The sequence below is a fragment of the Diadema antillarum genome, unplaced genomic scaffold (assembly GCF_040938485.1).
Source record: "Diadema antillarum isolate AM-2024a unplaced genomic scaffold, OU_Dant_1.0 seq00000947_RagTag, whole genome shotgun sequence".
Classification (NCBI taxonomy): domain Eukaryota; kingdom Metazoa; phylum Echinodermata; class Echinoidea; order Diadematoida; family Diadematidae; genus Diadema; species Diadema antillarum.
This window is the reverse complement of record NW_027271796.1, coordinates 390,655-411,490: the sequence shown is the minus strand read 5'-3', so window position 1 is coordinate 411,490 and position 20,836 is coordinate 390,655. Positions and strand designations below refer to the sequence as shown.

General features: G+C 37.5%; 1 protein-coding gene across 1 annotated transcript in view; it reads right to left on the bottom strand.

Annotated features, from left to right (window-relative positions):
• Nucleotides 1-20,836, bottom strand: part of LOC139741730 (GTP-binding protein 2-like) — a 54,855-nt gene that overhangs the window by 29,957 nt on the left and 4,062 nt on the right. The window contains exon 2 of the mRNA XM_071652314.1: nt 20,655-20,681. Coding sequence (XP_071508415.1) covers nt 20,655-20,681 — 27 coding nt within the window. The remainder of the gene's footprint in view (nt 1-20,654; nt 20,682-20,836) is intronic.

Genomic DNA, 20,836 nt, shown 5'->3' with positions numbered 1-20,836 from the left:
TAAAACAACAACAACAAAATAAATAACCCGAACCTTTCGGAATCCATATAATTCTTTGACACTCAGACCTATGCTATTTACGCTAAGAAAAAATGGACAAATGGAAAAATGTCAAGCATAAATGCTACGTTGCAACTGATATACGTCGATGTAGGGCAATTTGTCAATCAGCTGCAATGAAAACATCTCGACGGAAGAATTTCATGAATTTGAATAAAATCAATGCTTCGTGCCAAGCGTCATGTACTGCACCAACTCTGGCAACGTATAGTGTATAGACGATCATCAAACAACCGAGCTGGGTTTGTTTTTGTTGTTGTTGGTTTGTTGTTGATGTTTTAGTTAGGTTTAGTCGGCGATTGTTTTCTTTTTTTACTTGACAGCTGATTTATCGACATAATCGGCCAAAAAAAGGAAAAAAAAGTGCAGACAATTTTTGATTTCAAACAACAAAACCCAAAATAATATTAACAGTAATCAAAACAGGATTAGTGGTCATCAATATTATTCTGTCAACAGATCGCCTGACAAAACAAAACAAAACAAAACGAAAACACAATTAAACACGTCTTCCATAAAACGCATATAGGCCCAACTAATTTGAAAAACAATCAGTAAAAGTACGCTGAGAAAAAAAGAAGAAGAAAAGGAATGAAATTAAGAAAGAAATGCTCAGCATATACAGGCTTAAGCGTCAACTATGGCAACGTTGACCGTGTGTAGATCATCAAGCTGTTTTTACTTCTGTAGGTTTAGTTGACGATATTTAGTGCATTTTTTTTTTTATTGGACTGCTCATTTAGGCTATGGACAGAGTTGGCAAAAACGATGCAAAGATTGTTATTGATTTTTTGATTTGGCTTGTCAGCACTTACGGCGAGAGAATTGCTTTTCTTTCATCATAAATGATATAGTGTAAAAACCATGGCAAATTGAACAAGACCCTGTCGCCATTACACGCCGGCCGCAGTAACTACGCACAGAACACAGGTAGGCCCTACCATGCTGGACAAACAAATAAAAAAAAAAAAAAAAAAACCCTAAAACGACAATAACACAAACAGGATTAGCAAATTTGGTTGTCAGTTCTCTCGACAAATCACCTGACCAACAACAAACATGTCCTACAATCGCAAAACGTATCTCAATAGGCCCCACTAATTTGAAAATTACAAACAATCAGTAAAAAAAAAAACAAACAGAAAAAAAGCAAAACAAAAATCCTTTCGATTTCGGATTATGTCTTTCTCTGACAATCAGGCCTATGCAACTAAAAAATTAAATAAAAAAATTAAGATTAGAAATGAACAGCATGTGGTACGTGCGGAAGCGTCAACATCTACCGACTGCATGGCAACTTTGGCTGTGTAGATGATCATCAGTAATAAATACATGAGAGCTGTTGTTCTTTCTTAGGTTTACTTGGCATTTTTTCTTTACTTGATTGTGTGATCATGTATCGTCACTAACAAAAGGATTGTTTCCCTCATTTCAGTCTTGTTTTGCAGATGTGCCTTTTTCAGACAGAAATGTCTTTGAATAGATACAGATGATGAGGAGCAGCAATACCTGAGATCATGAGAAATTTTGTGTCAATCATGCACGGCCACCTGTAGGCCTACATCTCAAAAGCGTCTCAAAGACAGTTTTAGCATGCTTTAGGGTACTGCTTTGATCCCATGATTGTCACCGCAAGCAAGCCGGGAGAAGAACAAGATGGAGATTCGATAAATCTAAAACTATATGCGCAGAAGAAAATAACGCAGAAAAATCAAATGAAATGAATGTGCAGTCTTGAGGTGTATGTTAGGAAATCATACCTCAAAGCAAACACTTTCGCTAGGGAAAAGCAGGCAGTTTTTAAAAGAAATGATGGAAGAATGATTGTCACTTGTGATCTCAATATTTCACTTTTCCGTAGCATATTCCAGAGCACAAAAAAAAAGAAGAAAAAAAAGGGATCGGTATTCGTAGAGGACAGGTATATCCTGTAGGGAAGGTATTATGCGTGTGCAAAAATGTGTACTATGAATGTCCTTGTACTAGTAGGCCTATATTAGGTCCATGGCCTGTCAACAAATCACCCGACGAACAACAAACATGTCCTTCACAAAACGTACAGGCCCACTATTGTTTACTCTTTTTTTTTTTTTACTTGGAAGCTCATTTATCGACAGAATAACAAAAACAAGAAAAATGGGAGGGCTACCTTTGATTGTTTGTTTCAGTTATTTTATCTGTTCTTTTCAACACATAATATGGCGAGAGAATCTTATTGTTTATTATAGCATGAAAACATGGCAATTGAACATGCATTTCGGACCGCCTCTATATATATAGATCTGCAGAACAGTCCACTAACACGCAGCTCGCAGCTGGTCGTATGAATACTAACAGTACCCAAGTACATAATACGTGTAATACGTTAGTAGCTTGCAACGGGGCGAACGAACGAAGCCAGCTCGCTTGCCATGGCCACGCATGTACCATCCACTAGTACAGTGATTGGCATTGTCATAGCGAACGGAAGCCAGTACGATATCGCCACGGACTACATTGTTCAGTGGACTGAATCCACTCTTTGGTGGAAGCATGACTAGCAAAGAGTATCGACTTTTTGGTGGAAGCAGGGAGGTCTCACCTCCCTGGTGGAAGGCAAAGAGTGGGGAAAGCGCGTGGGGCATGTGTACAATATGGGTACTATAGCATGCTCATGGCCACCCACGTGCACAGTATACGGTTGGCCCATCCATGCCCCCATGATACGTACACACAACATACACCGCACAGGGGTATCGTTCGATCGTACACTACTGGACGTCGGACATAAAACGCACACAGTGGCTATACACACAATGTACGCAGTTGTCGACAGCTTGCTCTGCTATAAACGGATCGCGGATCGTAGCCTCTGGGATGCGGTCGCGCTTGTGTACAGTACACTTCAGTAGTATATCACAGAGCTCTCTCAAGACTTCTGTAAGTAGTATCATGGACCTAGCTAGGTCCATGGTAGTATAGTATCAGTAGTATCCGAAAACCGACTTTCTTCTCGGGACCGCAAGGGGGCGTTGTGAATCATGCGCTCGAGACCAAATCCTTCCGTTTTAAACGAGCCGTTATTTTGCGAGAGTCACTACTGCAGTTCTCATCTAAATTGACGTTCTAGGAATCAAACATGAGTTATAATGCTCCCTAAGCATCATACTGACTAGCAGTTATATCCTGATACTTTGAATCATGGTTTCACTCGGTGAAATGCACCTTAACAGGAACTCCATTTTATCTTTAATAATCATTGCACAATGATGGAATTGCTCAGTGTGTTTTCATCACCCTTGTCTAAGCGTATTGAAATGTGAGTCTGACAATGATACATGTATTGCCAGAAATGTTTGAGCTAGAAAAATGGAGAATGGCACATGTATCATTGCAATAAGTTGTACTATAGCTGCAAACAAGAAATCATGTTACTGTGCAATTCTGAATTTAGAGCAATGTGAATGCAGCAGTCAGCGTTCTGAGATAGCTATTTTTTTCCTATGCAGTCGTATATATGCTACCGTATAAGTGCTGCATGGTATTTTAATCATACATATTTTAACTGCTGATCTCCCCCCTCTGCACAAAATTATGTTTGTTTGTTTGCTTGTTTTTTATCATACCTCTATCTGTATCGATGGATAACATTTATTACTGGACTCAACATCTGAGAGTTTGAGTCAGCAAATTGTTATAGTTGTATTTGCTACATTGTAGGCTACAATTTGCCACTTACCCTTATCAGTCAAAGCAATTCAATGTTCATTCATTTGTATCTTCCTGATTTATTGGTAACACAATTGTATATTTGTTGCTTATAAGTCAATTCTGGAAAGTAATATGTGTAACCAAAATTACATGTACTCTAGCCTTGAACCTTTTATTTTTTTTCTTCCGCACATTTTAACCAGCACATCTTCTTCTTGTAAAGAATGCCTAAGGTAGACACCAACATAATCTGGGATGGACAGAAAATGGACAATGTTGAAGATGAGATCTCCTGTAATGATATTACATTTTTAAGGTATACAATTGACAAGGTTCACACACAGTTGGAATTTCAATTCAAATGACTGCTTTGCCACAGTATTTTGCAGTGTATGCAATGTCTGATTAATCTGGATTACGACCAGTAGCACATTTAGTGCATCTCAAAGCACCCCTTCGGATGCTGGTATGATCATTTCAATTTGGCATTTTTCAAAATACACTGTATGTTTACAGTAAGTGTTTATGTACCTTTGTACACAAACTCTAACTGTAAACATTGCTTGTAGAGTATGTTAGATTGCAGCAATTTCCTCTCTGAGGTTTGTTTGTTTGTTTTTGCAACATTTTTTTGGGGAAATTGTAGTGGCATAGGTAGTTGTCTCATGCAAATTGTAATGGTAACTCGTTGACCTGAACTTATTGTAGATGTTCAAGTTGACTGAATTTATTCATTGTTTACGTGGAAAAGAAATTGTTTACGTGGAAAAGTTGATGTTTTTTGTCACTTTGTGTGATACTTTTAAGAACTATGACATCCATACTGCAGTATGTATATATGAATTGTACAGCACAATTATGATATTGCTTTTCCTACTAGTTTTGCTTTTTTTTTTGCATTTTTTTTGACAGTACAATTGTATTGAACTAATTGAAGCATACAGCTGTAGTTATGATATAGAAAGACAAATCGACAACTTGAACTGCATTGTACCATCTTATCTTTTTCTTTTTTGATGATGGAAATAAATAAACTATTGAATTGACTTTAATTGTGATCAATGTGTCTATATTTTAGATTTAATTTAATGACTTGAATATATCATTACCTTTATTCTTGTCACGTTTTTATTTGTGAATCAATATTGTAAATAAGTGTGATTCCCTTACATCTGGATGGTAATTACATACCGTACACAAAACAAGAGTGAATTTTTCAAGGGCCAACCAGAAAAATATGTCAGCACAATATTTTATGTGTTTGAGAAACCACAATGCTAGAATTCCACTATCAAAGCCTTAGAAAAGCACTCGGAGAATACAGACCTCCACCAAGCAGTACTTTTTCACCCTTACTGTGATTTCTACCCATTGTAATAATTACATAAATATGCGTAATATGCTGTAAATGACTATTTCCGATGATCAAGAATCCTACAACCACGTAACCCCCCCTCCCCCCCCCCCAAAAAAAAAAGGGGGGGGGGGACTTTGATCCAGGCAGTGATCCAAATTAATACAATACCAAAATATGGCATTTCTTTTTTCTATCATTATTAACTTTATTTCTTAGAATATACAGTGTTATGCGATTCATATTTAGTAATTTCTGTAGTTACTTTAGAATTAAAAAAAAGCAAGCTTGAACATACATGTACTTTTCAAAACAACGTCGCCAAAAAAAAAAAAAAAAGTAACGAGTGACTTCATTCATGGTGACCGTTCTTTATAATGAACAGGTGCCATAATGTACGATGTACGCATGCGCACGGTGTAAATCGTAGGCCACAAATCGCACAGTGTGCGGTATACATCGCAGCACCTGCGACAGAGTGCAACAGGCTGCGATATCGCACATTGTCGCAGCGCAGCGCATCGCAGTAAAAATCGCACAGTGTGAGTCCGCCCTTACAGGGGAACAAAAATTATCTGACAATGTCTGCAGCTAGCATTAACTCATTGAGGATGGACTGATTTTGCTACAACACACATTTCCCATAGATGCCTGCCCAAGTATACTCGGGACTAGTCTTCAGTGGGTTATCAGAACAATTAAACACCATGTTTAAGTTGGCTTTAAAGAGGGATTGTAAGCACAAATAAAATTTCACAGTTTCAATTTTTCAAAAGATAAACTCTTACCCTCTAGTATAAAACATTTGTCTTCCACTATATATACATAGTTATGATGAAATAACATGACAAACATAGCAGTTTGACAGAATTTCCTGGCCAAAATTGCTTCCGACCTAATATGATAATGATATGCAGACGTCGTAACTAGGAAACAGGACAGCTAACATGCATCGACTAAGCTAAATGTGTACAGCTATATATATCCTTGTGAAATCGCACATGAAAGATGTTACTGGAAGAATTAATTTTTGCAAATTAATGCAGTTTTAGTGCAATTTGTATGTTCAGATTTCTACAGGTTGGTTTAGGAAATTATAGTTTTGGAAAGGCACACTGTCCCTCCATGCCAGGCTCATATGTTTTTGGCAGATAAACTAGGAACAAGAAAAAGAATTCAGACGTGCTTTGGCTGACACTTTTTTTTTTCCAGTGACACCACAACTCAAATGTTTGGTGTTAAAGATTAAAATCAGACCTGCAGTGGCACTCCGCATGAAACAAACCCGGCCACGCTCATCAAGTTGTGGTGGCATTGGAAAAAAAAGTCAGCCAAAACACGTCTGATTTTTTCTCCATGTTCCTAGTTATCTGCCAACAACATATGAAACTGGCATGGAGCAATATTCATCTATTGATTGGTGAATGTGGTTGCTAAAAGTGAATTTGAATGGCAATTGGTGATTTTGGCGGCACTATGGTGAATGTGAATGGTGATTAGCAATTTTAGCTGCCTTATCCGTGAAATTGAACAACATATATTCATACTTTTTCATACACTGTTTGCAACATTGAATGACCTGTCTATAATTATGCATTTACCACATGCAAACTTGAGTAAAAAGGGGCCTGAGCCTTGCAGAATCTTGGTCAGAGGCAAGTACAATATTGGATTGGAAAACCTATTGGGCAATTCCATGAGATGGGTGTCATGGGGTGAAAACATAAATTGTTAAGTTGAAACTTGTCCCCTTTTTTTATTTTGTTCAATACAATTGTATACTTCTGGGCATGTGGAACAGCCATTTTTTCCATTGAGATACCATCCTCCTGAATAGCAGATATTCCACTTTGAAGCTAAGACATTTTCATTGAGAACTACATTGAAAATGTACTTGAATTTTTGAGATGAATCCATAGAATATAAAAGAATGGTAAGTAATTGATTTGTTGATTTTTATGATGTACTGGGTATTAGTTACTAGTTGCATGTAAAAAGAAAATGATGTGTATTCCCATGAATTGGTAGAAAGCATACTGCCAAACTGCTTAAACTAATGTAACATGAGTAACGAAAATACTGAAATAGTTTCATATCTTGATATTCCCTTGGATTTGAAATGTGCCATTGGAAATTCTCTTCATACTGCCTCTACCTATATAAAAAATGGCGAAAGAGTTGTGTATATGCAATTGTATTATAATGACAGAGGTTCAAAAATTGTAACATGAGTAACAATGTAACGTGAGTAACAAGGGTGTAACGTGAGTAACGACGAAAAAATCACAAAATACAAACATATTTCAAAGCAATGAGAGCAAATATTTTTTTTGTGTGACTTGAGTAAACTGAGGGAACATAAAGAGAGTATGGTCTTTTAAATAACCTTACATGACCTTGCTTGAATTGGTTGTTATCTAATAGGCTAAAAACACATTTGCTATTCAAAGAAAAGCTTGATTGGCAAACTAGAAAAACCAGATGTGGCCAATAATCGGTTAAGTTCTAAGCCTTACATTACATATCTTTTAAGATATCAGCTATGGATAACTTTAAATCCTTTTTATAGCCAGCTTGATCTTTTTCTTTTTTTAATGCTTAAGGTTGTAACTTGTACAATTTTGGTAATTGGTTGTGGAGCAATCATAAGACAGATGGAAATGTAAAGTTGCATCTCAATACAATTTACAAATGAATTGTAAGCATAATAAATGAAAAAAGAAATCTGTACATATCTGATGTAAGTTTGAGCAGGAGTTGGCATTCTCTTTTTGCAATGCCTTTTTTTTTGGGGGGGGGGGAGGGGTTATCAGTAATCATTTCCTGTCAGCTGGTAAATACACACGTATACAAGTGTGTTTACGACATTTACAAGAATTGAAAGTGTTACAGTTCTTTATACATTATTCTTTAGGATTAATGACCCAAAATAATGACAATTGCTTTTAAAACTACAATTTAAGCTTACTCAAGTTAAAATTCACTATTATCAGAAGATACAAGAATAAGTCAAATTAGGTTACGAGGGGGATCACTGTATATATCTGTACATACAGTGTAGCACGGCTGCCAAACTAGAGTGAGAGTTTGGAGTGAAGTGTCAGGGAGCAAGTGACTGATCGAAGCGACTGTGGTGGACAGGGGATTGGGGATGGTGTGGAAGGGGAGTGTCTTCCCATCCCCCCTTTCCACTGGAGGGAAGTTCATCAATTTTGCATTTTAATTGGTGCATTTGGTGCATACAACTGTACTTTAGTAGTGTTTTCAACACATGCCATAGAGAAAGTGTGCCTGTGCGAAAATCTCAGAAGTTTGGGCTTGGGCATATTGCAAGTTCAGATAATCTGGGATTGTAGGGACATTTCTTTTCTTCTTCTTTTTTTACATACTGTTTTGGGGGTTCAGTGTGAGAATTCTTTTATCAGAGTTAGTTAAAATTTGGTGAATTGCGTGAGTCTCATGCTAATTGCGCGAGAGTTGGCAGCCTTGACATAGAGTGGAAAGTCCACACTGGTAACAGTAGCTGCCTGTAATTTGTAGACATGTACTGTATAATGTATTATAATATAGTTTACAATTTATGAAATCAAGTGTTTCACTCATGATTAAAACTACTTACATTTAAGTTCCTGTGACAGGGAATAGAAGGAGAATATTTTATTACACTGCATGAACTTGTGTCTACTACTTTATACAGTATTTTCTTGCATTCGGTTTATAGTGGTTACTTGGATTCTGAAAAGTAAAATACATGTATGTGCCATACATTTGTATATGACCTTATGACAGTGGGAAAAGTATGAAAGAGTGCCAATATTGTTTTATTTTAGGGAAAAAATATCAATAAAGGTTAACTACATCAAAAACATTTAGTTTCCAGCTATTTCTCATGGTCAGTTATGTGGTGGTGATTATGAGCTTGATACGTAACGTGAGTAACGTGTAACGTGAGTAATTACGATTTTGCTACTGCTGTCAAATATTTCCAATGCTCTCAAAATTTTGACCCCCTATATTTGTGTACCACAATATAAGTTATTAAAATCATACAACAGTTGTTTGAAATACTACCCAGTATGAGGACACTTTTTGAATAAAGGCATGTTGGTTTTTTATGTCGTTCTAAAAAATGTAACGTGAGTAACGAAAATATTTTGTCTTTATTTCCTAATAGATGTGGTTAGTAAAGTTTTATTAATATTGCATGGTAGACTAAGGACTTGTGCATCTAATGTAGAACAGAGAGTCTGTCAAACCTTCCAGGACAAAAAATATGACCATTACAAATATGTAGAGACGCCTAAAATGTGTAACGAGAGTAATGTGGAATTGCCCTATTAGTGTTTTCCCATGAATCATGCAAGTGCATCGACAGTTGTGTTTGATTGACAGGTCATGGAATGAAATTTGTGATACAGCTGTTGGAACATCATACTTGCAGAACGATGATCAGTAAAGACTCATTTCATTTTCTGAAAACACTGCAATTCCAAACATGTCTGGAATTCAGCATTTAAGAAGTTTGACCAAAAAAAAAGAAACTAGAAATGTCGCTACTGCGACTGATGCCTCCGCCATAATGCATGATTCTCCCAATAGGTGTATAGCACAATGTCTTCACAATGTGTGATGACAGTTTCACATAACTGGCAAAATATCGAAATAACAGGTTTGTCAGAAATATCTTGAATGTTCACTTTCCACGAACTGGGTTTGCTATAATTGTCTATTAAAGAGTGCAGGTACACATATTTGGGGAATTGAAAATTTTTACTGGACTTTTGACCGACCTTATTACAAGTCTATGCATTGAGTATAATTTTCAAGGTATGAAGAAAGAGTGTAATTACAGTACAAAATATTTTTTTTTTTTCATTTAAACCTGACCTTTGACCCTTAACCTTTGACCTCTGACCTTCTGGCTGGAAATTTCCAAGAGAATCTCCATTAAGTAATACATGTACATATATCAAATTTTAAAACTAATAATGCAATCATTGCATATACTAGTATATGAGGGAAATAGTAACATTTTGAGGAGTTGACCTTGACCTTTGACCCCCTGACTATTGACCCATGTCCCCTAAATTCCCTAGATAATCCCTGCCAGTCAGTACATGCATATGTATCAAGTTCCATGAAGATACATTGAACCATTTGCGAGAAAAGTGATATTGCAACATTTTCACCTAACCTTTGACCTTTTGACATGAAACTCTCTCTGGAGAATCTTTACGCAGTAGTACATATCTACACTAAGTTTCAAGAAAATAACTGCGGGCATTGCATAGATATGGGGAAAATAGCAACATTTTTAGCATTTGACCTTGACCTTTTGACCTTTGACCTCTTGTCAATGTCACTAGAATCTACTCAACTAATTGTCCCATCATACATCATCCTTGGACCAAGTTTGGTGAAAGCTGCTTCATCCAGTTTTGAGTTATCACGTAAACAGATAAATTTTAGGATTTGACCTTGATCTTTGACCTTTGACCTCTGTCTGATTTCACTGAAAAACTAATTAAGTAATTGTCCCATCATACGTCATCCTCCAAAAAAGTTTGGTGAAATTTGCTCCATACAGTCTTGAGTTTAAATCGCGTAAACGGATACAATTTCATGATTTGACCTTGACCTTGACCTTTAGCCGATTTCACCCAAAATCTAATCAAATCATTGCCCCATCATACTCCATACTTGGACCAAGTTTGGTAAAATTCCAGTAAATATTACTCAAGTTATTGCGTAAACGAAAGCGGACGGGCGGACGTACGGACGGACAACCCGAAAACATAATGCCTCCGGCACCACTTCGTGGCGGAGGCATAAAAAGAGTAACTATTGGTATGTATGTACGTTGTATGTAAGAGAAGTCCCTCAATAAAGAATGTACAGATACAATGCACAATACAAGAGTAGGTATCACAGCTTGCTTTCTTCCGTCTTTTTTTCCTTGAAGATCTACAGACAGCAAGCGAGGAAACATGAGTATCCAATTTATACCAAGCAAGTGCCCATTAAAATTTACTTTAAAAAATACCAAGATTTGGCTGCACATGGCAAGAAAGTTTGTAGGCTTGTAGCACCCTAGAGTAGATGTATTTACATTGCATGTCTACAAAAGCTGAAGTTAACGTCTACAAATGACAATTTTTTTTTTAAAAGGCTGGTGAACTTTGACCCTGATCTTTCACCACTGTCATGATCATGGTGGTAATGACAATTTCTTTTTTCTCTATCAACCAACTTAGACCCCTGCTACACATATAATGAGAAAGCCGACGTGAGGCAGGCCGGCCTTCTCGTTTGTGTAAACGGTCACACAAAACTCTGTCTGGCCTCAGGCCGACTTCTGGCTATGTATAAACAGTACCAGCCTGAAGCGGCTTTTGGAGCTGCGACTGACTGGTCACATAACCTTTTGTGCATGGTAGAGTAGCAATAACAAATATACCGCGTGGAATGTTTACTAAATATTTACTAAAAGGGCACTCCTACGGCAGAGTAGGGGAAGGCGATGTGAGGCTGGCCCATGTGTAAACAGGGTCCATGAGGAGCATCGTTACTTGAGCCAGCCCGAGGTTCATATGTAAATGGTCCACAAAGTAGCCTTAGGCCGGCCATGAAAAACAGGCCTCGGGCCCTGGCGCTTTCATGTGTAACAGCACTACTGAACATTCCTAGCTGACATACAGACTGCATGGAACAACAGCTGTTTTTGTTTTTTGTTTGTTTTGTTTGTTTAGTTTGTTATTTGAGGTTTGTTTGTTTGTTTGTTTTTTTGTTTTTTTTTTTGGGGGGGGGGGAGTACAGTGATCTTTGACCATGAAATCCCACCATATCATTTCACGCAAATAACTCCCTTCACTCATATCCTTCCTATAACTAAATTGCACAACCATTCAAGACATTTCTAAGTGAAGTTATCAGCTAAAAATGTCAGCATCAGCCAAAGTTCAATGACCTTTGACATGTAACCTTGAGGGATTTTGTCCAAAATCTAATCAGGCCATCTATACCTCAAGTACAATGTAGTGTAGCAGCACGTGTACCCTGTTAATTTCACAATAAGTCACCGGCCGAGAGAGGGTGCTATTTTAATCGGTATAATCATGTTACAAAAATCTCTCTCCGGATGCTCCCCGATGGCAAAAAGAAACAAAAGAGCTAATTTTTGCTGACCAGTCCTTTGACCACGGTTATGTAAAAAGGTACACGTAGGCTTATCCCATAATACTTGCCACGTAGCCCCCTTTCCCTAACATTAACCTTGGACATACACGTAGCTTTTTCTCTCTCTCTCTGGCTCCTCAACCTCCAAAGGAGATGGACATAGACCATCGCTCTCCTGCGTCCAATACAAAAGGGAGATGCAATATTACTTTCCAGAGTCAAGTCCATTCCTTATTGAGGCGGTTTTACATTGTACTATAATTCTTGGAGTTCATACATGTCTATTTTACACCACATCGGTGAGGTGCTTGGTTCCAGCAACATTAATTCCAAATAGTTGTGGAACAATTATTACGGAAGAGGAGTTGCCTTCCTGTCACACTCGCGGACGCTGCATGAGGCTAGTGCATCAGAGCTCATCATCACGCATCTCCTCTCATCGTCAACCCCGTCGTCAATGACTGAGGATAAACTTTATCCATTTCCAGCTCACGACGAATTAGCGAAAATGTGAATCTCCAAGCTGGGATCGCATCCTTAACAATCGCATTAGTGTCAACGCTAAGTGATGTGAGTGCCGGGCGACGACGAGGCGGCGAACACCGGTCCCATTCCAGACAGTGTACACGTCAGCATCTCGACCCGGAGCTCGTCGTGGCAGTGCGCACTGCAGTTCGCGATCGCGATCGAGGTCCCCTTGGAGAGTGACGTGGCCACTATTTCACCCTGGAAGCGACTTGGGACTCTGTTCGGACTGTCGCGGTGGTTCGTACCTCATGCACCCTTTGATTTGTATTACCGCTCCTAGTATAACCACATGTATTATGTCCCCTCAAGTTAAGACCTCCGTTTAAAACGTTTGAGCAGATATAATTTAGTGTAACTGCTCATGGAGAGTCGTATAATCAATTCACTGATTAATCCATAATTCTGTGGAAAATACCCTTAGATAATTATCACCTGCGTGTGATATAATAATGTACACGACAATAAAGCGTGTATACTAATAATTGAACATAATATTCTGTTGTCAACGACTGTTATTATAATCAGTAAATCGAGTGGAGTCATAACTCAGGATGTTGGAATATGGCTGTATGGTGAGAGTGTGTTTGGTGTGTAGTTTTGTTACATAACGATAATAATATCTTGCCACATTTAACACGTTCCGAGGCCTCAGCTTGTACCTTCCAACAGTAGCATACCTGGGTCAAGCACTTAGAAAATTGATTGAGCTCATTTCCTTATATTATGATAATGAGCTGTGCTACGGACAAACACACAAACAAAACCATATTGTTTCTGTCTCCCTTCAGTGTGGAGGCATAAAGATAAAAAAGAAAGGAGTAAAACAAAAAGATGCAAGAATCTTCAAAAAACAACTCACTGGCATCTTTAATCTTGTGTTGGAGTGGACTGGCCTCTCCATGTACACTTCTGAGTGCTATCAAGAGAAACATATTTTTCTCCCTTGGCTTGCCTGCTGGGACAACCTCAGCTTCCTGCCAGCTGATATATATTTGTTATGACATGTGCTATACAGCTGATACTTGTGCAGTGCTATTGTTTTGGAGAGGCATCCTGTCCACTGCTGTCAGATCTATGGCTTATCACTTGATCTGTACTGTACAGTGTATTGATGGCATTACGTTCTGTATCATCAAAGGTCATGCATCACATACATCTCACACAGTTCAGCACAATATCTGGTTACACCAAAACAAATGACTTAGAAGAGTGGTGCAGTGCACACCATCACACAGTACATTGTATGTACTGAAAACATCAAATGGTAAATCCTACAAGAGAAAGTATTGCTAATGGTGTCATGCTGAACATCACCTGGTATTTATGTGTAATCAGTAGGTCTATACAATATGGCATATATTCAACAGTAGTGTCACTCTGGTATGAGCTAACAAGATCACCCATTCCTAGGCAAGACAGTAAAGCATTGTCATGTTCTATCATTTGCAACAAAGGGTGAAATAAGACACAAAACAACAAATTGCCATTGCTCTACAAAACTTTACAGATTACAGAAGGCTAATTATACAATGTATGTAGACCTCTTACTCACTATGGTAAAGCACTGCTAAAGAATACTCAGTGGTAAACCATACCATGAGTTCACATTAAACAAATATAGTTTTCTTGTAACATCTAAATTCATCCATCGTCTATGACTAATCACAAGATCCAAATTTTGTCATGTCAACAGGTTTGTTGACCATTTTTCTATTTTCAGCAAGTCATTAGAAATAACATCCTTACTGTATGAAGGGATGTATACACAACGTGGATATATTTGTGCCTCAGTGAAACTGCATTGTGACATCCCTTTTTTGTATGTACCCGGATGTATGTGGACATGTGCATGACTTATAATGTAAATGCTTGGTCTTAAATCAGCGAGAGGTGCTTGATGGTCCCCTGTGCATTGCAATCACAATGAAAATGGCCTGACCATTGCAGATGACAATTTGTTCACAATCTGCTTGTATTGATATGTATGTGTGAATTGTATCACAGTATAGGAGTCTGTCCATACTGAATGGCCAGCATCAGTACAGCAAACTCATGACATGAAGCATTATTTTTGGCCACAACTTTGCCTTGAAACTCATTAGCATTATCAATAATGACAGAGAGAGAGAATGTAAGATTTCAGGTTTTAGATGACAGCAAACTAGTAGACCTAATTTGAGCAGCTGACAGCAAAAAAAAAAAAAAAAAAGATACCGTGAAATATGCTGTAAAAATCTCCCAAGATTACGGCCGTGAAGCCAATGCAGACTTGGATAGTGTTGCTGCACTGTCGAATACTGAGGTGGACAATTTTCTCGGGAAGTTAAACTGTGGTATTAGGCAGAGCAATGGATCTCTTTACATCAAAAGGTCCATGCTGGCCATCAGATTTGGACTCCAGTGCCATTTTCTGAATACTATGAAGATAGACATTGTACATTATTTTGACTTCGGATGGTTGTCAAGGGTGTTTAAGGCCGTTTCAGCAATGAGGAAACAACAAGAGGGTAAAGGCATAGCACCAGAAGATGTCAAAACTATCTAAGACTCTCTTGACTAGGACAATCTATAAAATCTTCAAGATAAAGTATTTCTTGATGTGATGTTGTTCTTTTGCAATCGAGGCAGAGAAAATTTGTGCAGTATGAGGAGTGAAACTTTGAAATTCACGAGGAAGGTAAAGGGAAAAATACATTACTCTAAAAGATACACTTAATAATAACAACAACAGCAACAACAACCATAAAGATGACTCAGAAAAAAGCCAAGGTGGTATAATGAATGCAACAGATGTACCACAATTGCCTTGCTGCTTCTCTCGTACATTATTAAATGTCAATGGTTCTGGCAAAGGCCTGTGAAGAAAAAAATCACTCCAATCTGGTTCATGGTATTGTGTTTATACTCCTTGGAAAAAATACAAATGGTGAAAACAATGAAATCCATTTCATCAAGGGCAGAACCCAGATCATACAACCAACCACTGCATGAGAGCGACATTAATAACAGTGCTGCAAAATGCTGGATTTGAAGACTGTGACATACAATTGTAAAGTCAGAATCAGGCCTGAAGCACTTCGCTCAAACTGACCTTCTCAAGAAACAACAGAGCAGATGAGCTCCATGATAGCTGGAGCAACCAAGAAGTCAGCATAACACCTCTATCACTGTCAATAAACATACAGCTGTACATGTATAATCAAAATCTCACAAACCCACTGGAGTTTGTCCTCCATGCTGTTTCACTTCCAGTAAATATTGTCTCTAACAGCACCACAAACAAACTAGAACTATCACTCATTGTGATTAATATCTCCCCACCCACAACTGAGGGAATTAGCTCAACCAGATATACATTTTTTTTGAACTTTTTAATAAAAAAAAAAATTACCATGGCAATGCACTGTTCAACAGTGAATAAATGTATATTGCTCACTGTTAGTCACATGTCCCACATCTCAAGTCAAGTGCTAAAAGTTTGAGTGAGCAAGAAAAATAAACTGAGATTTCTATGGTTTTTATTAAAGATTGTGTAACCATGGCAACACAATGTTGGACATTAAGAAAAAAATGAAGTTTGCACAACTTTATATCATAGCCGTCACATGTGCCAAATTTCAAGCCAAATGCTAAAAGGATGAGGGGCTTAGTTGAATTCACAATATTAGTGTATTATTTTCATTCAAAATATACTGTTACCATGACAACATATTTTCCACACTGACAAAAGATTTCTTGCACATCTAGGTAATGTAGAGGTAACATGTGCCAAATTTGAAGCCAAAACGCTCTAAACAGAGAGAGTTAGGAGAATCAAAATGTTTGCATGATTTTCATTCAAAATGCACTATTACCATGGCAACACATTGTTCAACAATGATGAAATACTATATATTTCTGTACTGTAATGGTTGCATGTGCCATTTTTCAAGCCAAATGCTCAAAGACTGAGGGAGTTACCTGTATCCACAATATTTTTGTATGATTTTCATTCAAACTATGCTGTTGCCATGACAACACAATGATCAACAATGATGAAAGGTTACTTTTGCACATTTACATACCATAGTGGTCAGGTGTGCCAAATTTCAAGCGAAATGCTCAAAGACTGACAATGGCTGAATCCACATGCTTTTTGGTGAAAAAATGTTGTTACCATGGCAACATATTGCTCAACAATAATGACAGATTAAGTTTGAACATCATATAGTGCTCACATGTGCCAAATTTCAAGCCAAATGCTCAAAGACTGAGGGATTTAACTGAATCCAAAATATTTCTGCATGATTTTCATTCAAAATATACTGTTACCGTGGCAACACATTGATCAACAATGACAAAAGACTATATATGCTCATCTACGTACTATAGTGGTCACATGTGCCAAATTTCAAGCTTATGCTCAAAGACTGAGGTAGTTACCTGAATCCACAATATTTTTGTATGCATTTAAGTGAAAAGATGCTGTTACCATGGCAACGCATTGTTCATCACTGACGAAAGATTAAGTTTGCACATCTATATGCTAAAGTGGTAGCATGTGCCAAATTTCAAGCCAAATGCTCAAAGAGTGAGGAGTTAACTGGATCCACGATATTTTTGTATGATTTTCATTCAAAATATGCCGTTACCATGGCAACACATTGATCACCACTGACGAAAGATTACGTTTACACATCTAAGTACCACAGTGGTCATGTGTGCCAAATTTCTAGCTAAATGCTTGAAGACTGTTGAAGTTAGCTGAATCCACAATATTTTTGTATGTTTTTTTTGTTTAAAAAAAGCTGTTACCATGGCAACACATTGCTCACCACTGATGAAAGATTAAGTTTGCACATCTATATACTATATAAGTGGTCATGTGTGCCAAATTTCAAGTCAAATGCATTAAGACTGATGGAGTTAACTGAATCCACAATATTTTCGTATGATTTTCATTCAAACTATGCTGTTACCATGGCAACACATTGATCAACACTGACGAAAGAGCCAGTATGCACATCTCCGTACCATAGTGGTCACATGTGCCAATTTTCAAGCCAAATGCTTGAAAACTGAAGGAGTTAGGCTAATCCACACATTTTTGTATGATTGGTAAAAAAAAAACTACTGTTGCCATGGCAACAGATTTACTAACACATACATCAAAGGTGTTTTGCACAAATATACATTACATTGATCGCATATCCAAAATTCAAACTGAATTTCTACAAAACTGAGAGAGTAGTGCAATCCACAACATTTTGTAAGATTTTTATGAAAATCTCCCGTTGCCATGGCAATGCATTATGAAATACTCATGAAAAAGGTGTCTTTTTACATCTGCCTGTGATAGCGGTCACACATGCCAAATTTGAAGTTAATTGCTCAAAAAATGAGAAAGTAGTTCGATCCACAAGTTTTTTTGAAAATATGCCGTTGCCATGGCAACGCATTATGCAATACTAACGAAAAAGGTGTCTTGCACATCTTCCTTTGATAGTAGTCACACATGCCAATTTTGGGGTCAATTGCTCAAAAAATGAATGAGGAGTTTGATCCACAACATTTTCTAAGATTTTTAAAAAATTTGCCGTTGCCATGGCAACTCATTTTGCAATACTAATGAAAAAGGTGTCTTGCACATCTACCTTTGATAGCAGTTACACATCCTAAAATTGGGGGTTAATTGCTCAAAAAATGAGAGAGTAGTTTGATCCACAAGTTTTTACGAAAATATGCCATTGCCATGGCAACGCATTATGCGATACTAACGAAAAAGGTGTCTTGCACATCTAACTTTGATAGTGGTCACACATGCCAAATTTGGGGTCAATTGCTCAAAAAATGAGAGAGGAGTTCGACCCACAAGATTTTCTAAGATTTTTAAAAAATTTGCCGTTGCCATGGCAACTCATTTTGCAATACTAATGAAAAAGGTGTCTTGCACATCTACCTTTGATAGCGGTTACACATGCTAAATTGGGGGTTAATTGCTCAAAAAATGAGAGAGTACTTTGATCCACAAGTTTTTACGAAAATATGCCGTTGCCATGGCAATGCAATATGCGATACTAACGAAAAAGGTGTCTTGCACATCTACCTTTGATAGTGGTCACACATGCCAAATTTGGGGTCAATTGCTCAAAAAATGAGAGAGGAGTTCGACCCACAAGATTTTGCAACGGACCGACCGGCCACCCGACCTCAGAGTGATTCCTATATACCCCCCTACACACTATGTGTGGGTGGGGGTATAACCAGCAAAATCAACCTTCAAGAACTGTCATATATCTTGAATAATTAAAAGGCCCTTCGAGAAACACAAGCCTAGAGACACGAAGAACCTTTACATAAGTGTATAAGCATGTTGCTTCTTATGGTCAGATAATTGTAATTAGTCTGCAATTGTTGAACTATCTTGAACTTCAACATTTGAACTTTTTTCAATTTGGAACAATACATTTCTGAACTATTTTCTACATCATTGCAATTGGAACTTGAAATTGGAAGTTTGAATAGTGCCCCTTGGATTTGCAACATGATATTAGGGAATCAGTTAGTACAATTCAAATAAATTTTACTCAATTTATGAAACAGATATAGAGGTTCTAAGCCTTCACTAAATGTGCTTAGCTTCCATAGGGCAAGAGGTGAACGTTGTCTGATTGAGATGCGATTGCTATCGATCTACAGTGTGCACACTTCTAGATGAGATAGGGACCTACACTTGTATGCTTTTAATAGTTCATAGCAGCGCCTGAGTGGGTAAATTGGCTCATGCGATCATAATCGACCACGTAAAGTTTCTTATAATATTATTCGGTGTATAGAACAGATACAATGTATGATAGACTGCTTTTACTTGGGGCATTGTTGATATACATGTATTGTCCCTCATGGAGGTGATATCCCTCGGGGAAACTGATATCAACAATGCCCCGAAAAGCAGTCCAACTAGAGGTACACATGTATGGTCTGTAGGCTGGCCGTACACTACCATTGGGTACATGAAAATGAATATTAAAGGTGACATGATCTTATGAACCCATTTAATTTTCTGCTTTTTATCATGACTTGGGACACTGTCACTTCACAATAGAAATGTTATTTTCAGAGCTTATAACTGGATAGCTCTTTTCCCAACACATAACAATTGCTGAGAACATCTACAAAACTATGGTACACACGTAGTTTGGAGATAGAGAGAGTGCTCCATGTATTTCATAACAGCTTGCACGCTGTGCACTGGCACAGTGTGGTCAACATGTTGTTAGGGGATCAAATAATGCCGCCGCCATTTGAGTTTATACAGTTCAATATGCAAATGGGGAGAATTAAAGCATCTTCTTTCAGCTCCATCTATGCATGTAGATACTACGTGTTTAAAATTGTCACTAAAAAAAAAAGGAATCGACATTTCAGTAAAATGCAGTCTTAGAGAGTTTTCATTACTAACTCTGAAAATCAGGACATCGTACAAAATTATCTGTAATTATGGACTAGAAGTTCACATGATTTGCCACTGGCAGCATGACTCGGTCTAGGCACAAGGTGATTCATCATAGCGACTATCTCAAACTAAGTATGGGTGCTATAAATATCAGAGCAAGGTATGTTCATGAGAAAAGAAGCACTTTGTTTAATCACCCAATTCTGTTGCAACTATCGTTTGCAATTACATTTGTATTTTTGTATTTCACTTCCTTAATTTTGTCTAGTTCCTGTATCAAATGGTATAAGAAAAAAAAAAGCATTTGAAATATCAATCAAAATCATTCAGCCACTTTTAACCTCTAAGACTATGAACAAGTGGTTGTGTTGTCAATTCAAGGAAATAAACTGTGTCTAATTCAGATCTTACCTTGTACTCAATGTTTCCTTCTGCAGCCTGTTAAAAATAAAGAAAACAGAGTAATGTTATGAATCACATGGGTAACTCCCTACTAAAGTAAAAATGAAAAACAGGTGACATCAACAATGTAAAGCTGATTTCTTCTGTGAAAGGCCTATTTCGAATTATTTGAATCATCAAAGAATAACTTG